General features: G+C 43.1%; 1 protein-coding gene across 1 annotated transcript in view; it reads left to right on the forward strand.

Annotated features, from left to right (window-relative positions):
* Positions 1 to 2,750: 2,750 nt before the first annotated feature.
* crybb1 (crystallin, beta B1) overlaps positions 2,751 to 8,914 on the forward strand; it is an 8,067-nt gene continuing 1,903 nt past the window's right edge. The window contains exons 1-5 of the mRNA XM_034896656.1: positions 2,751 to 2,959; positions 3,956 to 4,099; positions 5,716 to 5,834; positions 5,954 to 6,086; positions 7,342 to 7,484. Of these exons, the coding sequence (XP_034752547.1) occupies positions 3,977 to 4,099; positions 5,716 to 5,834; positions 5,954 to 6,086; positions 7,342 to 7,484 (518 nt within the window). The 5' untranslated portion in view covers positions 2,751 to 2,959; positions 3,956 to 3,976. The remainder of the gene's footprint in view (positions 2,960 to 3,955; positions 4,100 to 5,715; positions 5,835 to 5,953; positions 6,087 to 7,341; positions 7,485 to 8,914) is intronic.

The following is an 8,914-nucleotide window of genomic DNA, read 5'->3' on the forward strand; positions in this document are numbered from 1 at the left end:
CGTCATGTTCTTCTTCTTCTAAACCCAACCGTCATGTTCTTCTTCTCCTAAACCCAACTGTCCCGTTCTTCTTCTTCTGAACCCAACGGTCATGTTCTTCTTCTCCTAAACCCAACGGTCATGTTCTTCTTCTTCTAAACCCAACGGTCATGTTCTTCTTCTTCTAAACCCAACCGTCCCGTTCTTCTTCTTCTAAACCCAACCGTCATGTTCTTCTTCTCCTAAACCCAACCGCCATGTTCTTCATCTTCTAAACCCAACGGTCATGTTCTTCTTCTTCTAAACCCAACCGTCATGTTCTTCTTCTTCTAAACCCAACTGTCCCGTTCTTCTTCTCCTAAACCCAACCGTCATGTTCTTCTTCTCCTAAACCCAACCGTCATGTTCTTCTTTACCTGTCTTCTTTTACTGTCCCATTCTTGTTCAGAGTATCATGTAAACATACCTTTTAGAAGCCCACCCACCATCTTTTCCTAAACCTAACTGCGTTGAAAGTTACACCAATATTCCTGACCCAGTGTGTTTAGATAAAGTGCGTTTAGATCTGACGCTAAAGGAGTCTTTTACCGCCAATAACAACGCCAAAGGCACCTTGACCAAGCGTCCATATGTTACGCCATGGAAGTAAAAATGTGTTGAAATAGAGAAATTGTGTAGTTTATTAGCTGTGTTGCACAGATAGGGACAGGAGTCGATGGTCCAAATACTACGTCTTTTAAACTCACTGTTTTGTTAGCGACCGAGCTAATGAGCTTGATCTTGCTCACAGGATCATAAAGCCTTATTCTCCAGTCATCAACTCTTTATTAGAGCATTTTATGTTTAAACTTGTAAAAAAAACTAAACAGAGATAATAGAAAGCTCATCACGTCCAGTGGTTCACCAACAAGCGCCGTGTCACTGTTCCATTATCAGGTGCATGAATGCCAGACAAAACTGGGAAATGTCACATCAAGTTTCTCAAAACCCAAGGTGATGCCTTTAAATGTCTAGTTTTGTCAGCCTAAACCCAAAGATATTCCCTTTGACATGATATAAAACAGAGAAACAGCCTGTTTCCTTGGATCAGGGATCCTAGTAATGCCCCACAGTACACTACAAAGAACTACTACTATTTTTTGTGACTGTTTTTGCCACTCTTCATTCTAACCCCAACCGGTTGTCAGACACCGCCTACCAAAAGCCTGGGTCTGGGCCTGGGTCTGGGTCTGGGCCTGGGTCTGGGTCTGGGTCTGGGCCTGGGTCTGGGCCTGGGCCTGGGTCTGGGCCTGGGTCTGGGCCTGGGTCTGGGCCTGGGTCTGGGTCTGGGTCTGGGCCTGCGTCTGGGTCTGGGTCTGGGCCTGGGTCTGGGCCTGGGTCTGGGCCTGGGTCTGGGTCTGGGTCTGGGTCTGGGCCTGGGTCTGGGTCTGGGTCTGGGCCTGGGTCTGGGCCTGGGTCTGGGCCTGGGTCTGGGTCTGGGTCTGGGTCTGTCCCAGGTTTCTTCTTAAAAGGAAGTTTTTCCTCTCCACTGTGGCCCTGTTGCTTGCCCTGGAGGAAACTACTAGACCTGTTGGGTCCTTGTAAATTCTGGAGTGTGGTCTAGACCCGCTCTATCTAAAAAGTGTCTCGAGATAACTTTTGTTATGAATTGGTACTATAAATAAAATTGAATTGAAATTGAATTGAAACAATTGTCAAATTAAAATGCTGTCTTCAGTCTCTCAAATATGGAGATTTTCTGCAGAAACAGGCCCAGTAACATTAAACAAAGCGGAAGTTTTGGATGCGATATTGAGCCAGAACTGACCAATGGGAGACTTTAAAGATCATTAAGAAAGCAGTTCTTCAAAACCATGAAGCTCTATGTTTGAGGTGGATGGACGATTCAAAATCTTAGTTTTTCAGGGAGTGCGTTGTGTGTCTGTGTTCCCCTGCAGATGATAAAAAGAGCAGGTAATCACCTTATTTGGGAGGCTATAAAAGCATTTCCTGCCATTTTTGCATGAAGAATCACTAACGATCAACCGCTTGGTCTATAAAATGTCATGATAAAGTGAAAAATGTTGATCTCAGTTTCTTAAAGTACAAGGTGATGTCTTCAAATGTCTTTTGCATTGACAGGAAATCTTCATATAAAACAGCGTTTTCTGCCATTTAAGCATGAAAAATGACCTTAATGATTAATTTATTGTCAAAGTATCTGGTGATTATTTTTCTAATTCTAATTTCTTTAGTGGACTTATCATTACAGCTGTAAGAAGCTCTATGTTTGGGATGGAGGGATAAGATCTACGTCTCCAGAAGGAACTTATTAGCTTGGAGCTGAGGGACACGAACAGATCAGAGAGTTTTACAGACAACAACACACTAACACATAGCTGGTTTTGGTCTTTTCGTGGGATTCATTGATAACAACAAGGGTTTGGATCGTCTGCAGCCTCATTCTTCAACAAAATAAAAGTTAAAAAAACGCATTAAATAAACAAATCACCCCTCCGTCCAGGCCCCGCGGTCTACCAAGAGACATTCTGATCCCTCGCCCAAATTATTATCCAATTATCCATTCAAATCTTTGTACTCCAGGGAGTGTGTTGTGTGTCTGTGTTCCCCTGTAGGTGACATAAAGAAGGGATTACCTCTTTGTGCCCTCTGAACCTTTGCATTCCTCCTCTCCACATGCAACCATGGCCTCCAGCCCCACCAGCCCAACACACAAGGGGGGCAAACTGCCTCGGTCAGGGGTTTTCTTTTGACAGTAAAATGCTTACAGGCACGCCCGGGGGGGCCGACGGGTGTTTCCAGGCTGTGCGACGACCCGCTGGCGTTGGCACGGGCCGACTGTGATGACGACGGGCTTTCTATTGTGCCGTGAGCCTCCACGTTCGGCCTTTGCCAGAGTATAAAAGCTTGGGGTCGAGCGTTGGAGGCACCAGCACGAGCCAGCCTCCCACACACGGCACTGCAAGCTTTACTCACGCAGGTAAGGACACACACAGACACACACACACACACACACACACACACACACACACACAGACACACACACACACACACACACAGACACACACACAGCAGGACATCCAGAGCCAGGGCCCTCTCCCTGCACAACACACCCGGGAAAAACACCCTCAGCCTGGCTGGGTGGGTGGGGGGGGGGGGAGCCAAAACACAAGGGCCCAAATAAACCCCCCGCATAAACACAACACGGGGTTTTAGTTAGAGCTGCAACGAGAAGTCGATTGTTGGAAAATAACAGGCAACGATTTCGATAGTCGAGTCGTTTTTCATGCAACAACGGCTGAAATTTCAGTTTTCAGCCTCTCAAATATAGAGATTTCTCTGCTTTTTTTCTGGTTTATATCACATTAAGTTGAATATTTTTGGGTTTTCGACTGCCAAAACTAGACATCTAACAACATCAAGGGACACTTTTCACAATTTGTTGACATTTTATCGACCAAATGATGAATCGATTAATCAGTAGAATCGTTTTTCATGGCAGAAAATGCTGTTTTTAGCCTTTAAAATATGAAGGTTTTATATCATACTTGAACAAAGACATTAATAGACATCGGGTGACATTATTTTTTTTTGTATTTACGGACATTTGTCAAAAAAGTAATTTTTCACATTGAAGGGCAGAAAATGCCGTCTCCTGTCACTCAAATATGGAGATAAATATTATATTAAACTGAATATCTTTGGGTTTTGGACTGACAAAACAACACATTTAAAGACATTAACTTGGACTTTGAGAAAGTGGGAGTGACATTTATCCATATTTTCTGACATTTTAAAGCCCAGACATTAATCGATAAAAGAAAACGATCATTATTTGCAGCCCTAGTTTTAATCCAACCCCATAAACAGACCGTCCCTCCGAGCCACGTTTCTTCTCCTTCCCTTTCCCCGTCTGCCACGCTGTCACTTTCCATCGACACCTCTATTTCTGTCTTTCCCTCCATCTCTTCCCCAGACTCTCCTGAAGCCCCTCACCATGTCTCAGACCGCCAAGTCCGCCTCCAGCCAGGGCACCGACGCCAAGGACAAGGGAGCCCCCGCCCCCGCTGCCTCCAGCAAGGCCACCAAGACCGGAGAGCCCGGCATGGGATCCTACAGAGTGAGTCTCGGCTGTCCTTTCCACCCAATCTTATTTATTTAAAGCGCAAAAGACAACGTATCCTCCCATCCAGACTGGCAGACAACTTCCCAGAGCTGCAAATAGGAGGTTTTTAATACCACAGTGGAGGAATACTCTGATACAAGTACACGTCCTGCAGTAAAAAATGTGATTTAAGTTAAAGTACCAGCATCAAAATATTGGCAGAGTAGAAGTATAAAGTAGCAGAAAATGGAAATATTCAGTACAAGTACCTTAAAAAGGCAACTAAGTATTAGTGGAGGAATACTCTGATACAAGTACACGTCCTGCAGTAAAAAATATGATTTAAGTTAAAGTACCAGCATCAAAATATTGGCAGAGTAGAAGTATAAAGTAGCAGAAAATGGAAATATTCAGTACAAGTACCTTAAAAAGGCAACTAAGTATTAGATGGATAGAGTATTAGATAGATAGAGCTGCAAAGAGTAATAGCATAAAAAGGAAAACACTTATTTAGACACTTAGATTAAATACATCACAGCCATATTTCCTTTTTTGTTTTGTTTTTAAGATTTTTTAGCCCTTTATTTACATGTGACTTAAGTGAACGGACACTTTAAAGGCAGCTTTTCATTGAGGTTTTTGCTCTACATTACTTTAATGTTTTTATTCCAATTAATTAATTAAAGTAGAATATTAGAGTAGGCCTCCAAGTATGAAGTAGCATGAAAGAAAAATACTCGGATAAATACACTTTCTGACACAGATTCTTGAGGCCAATTTAGAGTTGAAATAATTCATGAAACGGCAACAATGAATTGCTTAATGATTAAAATGCAGAGATTTTTTGTGACTGTTGCAAAGATCCTTGATTACGCGGCAAAAATAAAAAAATTCTATGGAATTTCCGGGATATTTATGCCGTTTTATTTGCATGATTGTGAAGTAAACACAACATTTTTCCACTTTCTGCCAAGACATTTGTGACTTTTTTGCAACAGAAATGCGGGAATTATAAAATCCTGCCGGGATTTCATCATCAAGCTCCGCATTATTTTGTGCATAAATTGGCAAATTTTCCGGCAGAAGTGCAGCGTCTTTGAAAAAATGTGGTCCCCCGCATAAATATGCAGACTTTGGCTGATTATATGTTGCAATCGCATAATCACGTTTTTCTGGAGGGTTAGGGTTAAATTAATCGCCGACTGTTTAAATGATCGATTAATCAAGTCCATTTTTTTGGGAAAAGAGTAAAACGTGTGTGATTGCCGCTTCTTAAATGTGAATATCTTCTAGTTTCTTCTCTCCTCTGTCACAGTAAGCTGAACATTTTGGGCTTTTGGGGAAACCCTGATCCATAGTTTCCACAATTTTTGGAAATTTTAGAGACCAATCCATTAATCTAGAGAATAATCCGGACATTCGACAATGAAAGCAATCTTTACTTGCAGCCCTATACTCAGTGTTGAAAGAATATTTAGAAAGTGTGTGTGTTGTGTAAGCAGGTTGATCCTCTGGGAGAGCATGTGGCCTTTTAATGAAACATAACAAGCCCTGTTTTTTTTTTGGTGGGGGGGGGGGGGGGGGGGGGGGGGGCATGCTGTTATAACCTGTGATGTTGCCTCTGTGTGCAGATCATGATGTTCGACCAGGAGAACTTCCAGGGCCGGATGATGGAGGTCCAGAATGAGTGTATGAACGTGTGTGACCGTGGCATGGACAGAGTGCGTAGCATCATTGTGGAGTGCGGCCCGTAAGTGGACACACAGACTCGGTGTACGGACGGATTGGTTTCGCTTGTTGTCTTTCCTCTAATTGTCCTCTCCTGTCCCTCTGCAACCCCCTGTGCGCCCGGCGGACGCCCTCTTCCAGCTTTGTTGCCTACGAGCAGACTAACTTCCGTGGGGAGATGTTCATCCTGGAGAAGGGAGAGTATCCTCGCTGGGACACCTGGAGCAACTCCTACCGCAGTGACTGCCTCATGTCCCTCAGGCCCATCCGCATGGTACAGTTACACCGGTATCATCTCGTATTAGGGCCAAAAGTCACAGTCAAGACTGCTGCGTTTCACGAAAGATGTTGCATTTAGTGAACTTGACCCTTGTATTAGCTTCACTTTCGGGAGTTATTTGGGGTTTTAAAAATAAGTCTGAAATAACATTTTCCTCCATAATCTATTAACGTGTATTGTCTTTATCTCAATTCCAAACAGCTGAGATAACATATATGTTTAAGGAATGCATCAGTCTCTACTAGCACACTATTAAACATGGAAGTGGGGTTTTTTGTCATAAGTTATAATTCATGTTAAAAATCCACTATGGAAACAACATAAGTGTCATATCCAGAATAATGCTCTGAGTCAGGGATACATGTTTATCACAGGAAATCAGGAAAGGACGCTGATTTCACGAAGAAAAAATTTAACTTGTTCCATTTTTCTTCTTGTAAAAATCTGAAATGGGTCAATTTGACCCGGATACCACACACGGGTTAAAAAACTGTGAAACCGCGAAACACCTTGAACTGTGAGATTGGCCGGTATTAACTTTGCAATGAAAACGTGTGCACAATAATTCGTATGATATCCTAAATAATTAGGCAACCCCCGGCAGGTCACGTGATAGTTAAGTTTAGCGGTCTTTACAGTTGAACTGCGAGATGACGGGCCTTTCAGAGGTCGGGGCAGTTGAGTTTCGCCGACAAAAGGTGAGCATCATACAGCGACGACGGTTAAGTTTAGACACCAAAATGCTAGTTAAGTGAATGGATGGTTCTTATATAGCGCTGTTCTAGTTGGAACAACTACTCAAAGCGTTTTAACAGGAACCATTCACCATTCACACACATCTACACACACCTGCTTGTCAGATGAACTCGGGGTTCAGCGTCTTGCCCAAAGACACTTCGACACGGGGCTGCAGGGCCAGAGGATCGAACCGCCAACCTTCCGATTGGCAGGCAACCGCCTAAACCATCAGTTCAGGAAAAAAGATGGTGGTTAGGGTTAAAACAATCCGAAACACGCGTTTCTCAGGTGAAAGTCTTGTGTTTTCCCCAGGACGTGAACTCCCCTCCCCCGGTTTGAAATCGCGGTGTTACATGCGGACCAGAGCGTTCTTATACAGCAGCGGTCAACGTGGTGCATGCAGTAACAAATACGTGGAATACTTACAAAATACAGTGCTTTAGTTCGATGCTATATGCGCGAATGCTTCATGAGAACAGCCTGGAAGTTGACTCTTAACCCCCCCCTGCAGGACAGCATGGAGCACAAGATCTGCCTGTACGAGCTCTCCGACTTCAAGGGCAACAAGATGGAGATCCAGGAGGATGATGTGCCAACCCTGTGGGCGCACGGCTTCTGCGACAGAGTGGGCAGCGTGAGGGTCCCCGGAGGAGCGTGAGTACACCCGAGCACCATGAAGGGATGAATCAGATAGATAGATAGATAGATAGATAGATAGATAGATAGATAGATAGATAGATAGATATTTATAGATCCCCAAAAAAATGGGAAATTACAGTGTTCCGGCACCAAAATCAGTCACACAACACAGAATACAAATATAAATGAACTACTAGGATACAATATACATGAAGTAATAATAGAATAAAATACAAGAACAAGTCTTTGAATGTATACAAGTTGGAAACACAAAAATGTGCTTAAATACTATGAATTCAGTAGAGCATTAAGTGTTATTTAAGATGCGTGTTTATGCACTTCTATGCACTTGGTCATGCAGCCTGAGAGTAAAGCCATCTGCTCGTGTTTTCATATATAATGAAGCGAAGGCTGTGTACTGCAAAATTCGAAGGAAGCTGCGGGGGTTACAGAGTTATATTACAAAGTAGTTGTTCATGAGAAGTAGGATGGCATGTCATCACAAGGCTTAAAGCTGACTGCATGCTGTTTTATTTGTTGACAAATGTGTATTTTTAGTTTAGGGGTAGGGGAGGGAGGTTATTCACATTTTTATGGCTTCCAAAGTCTCTCAGGGAAATATACAAGTGACCGACCAGAACAGCTTCATAGATGCTCAGCCACCTATAGGAGCCCGAAAAAATCTCATAAAAAGGTCCAATGACACATCTTCAATGACCACGACAGCTTCTTTACGGGGAAATTCACAGTGTTGCAGAAAGCAAGGAACAGGGGGAAAAAGTCCAAGACACTCTGAAGATAAAACCACAAAAAATGACCATAAATAATGAAAATAAATAGTCAAATGTGTATACAGAACTTCCCTCAAAGACAACTAATCACCCCGGGCATGTCGAACATCTCACAGGACCCCTAGAACTCTCTCAGTGGCGACTAGCATATCTTTAGTTACCCCTAGAAACTCCCAAAGGACCATTATAACATCCCCAATGTAAACAGGACATATTAAAGGACCGCTAGGGTCTCCTAAAGGATACCTAGAACTCCCTAATGGACCCCTAGAACCTTCTCAATAACAACTAGAATGTCTTTAATTACCCCTAGAAACGAATGAATGTCAACAGGACATATTAAAGGACCTCTAAGGGGAGAACCTAAAGCTCCCTAATGGACCCCTTGAACATTCTCAATGATCACTAACCACCCATCTTACAGGACCCCCAGAACCTTCTTAATGACAACTAGAATATCTTTAATTAGCCCTAGAAACTCCCAAAGGACCATTATAACATCCCCAATGTCAACAGGACATATTAAGGGACCTCTAGGGTCTCCTAAAGGACACCTAGAGCTCACTAATGGACCCTTAGAACCTTCTCACTAACAACTAGAATATCTTTAATTAGCCCTAGAAACTCCCGAAGGACCATTGTAACATCCACACT

This window comes from Etheostoma cragini, chromosome 16 (genome assembly GCF_013103735.1).
Source record: "Etheostoma cragini isolate CJK2018 chromosome 16, CSU_Ecrag_1.0, whole genome shotgun sequence".
Lineage (NCBI taxonomy): Eukaryota > Metazoa > Chordata > Actinopteri > Perciformes > Percidae > Etheostoma > Etheostoma cragini.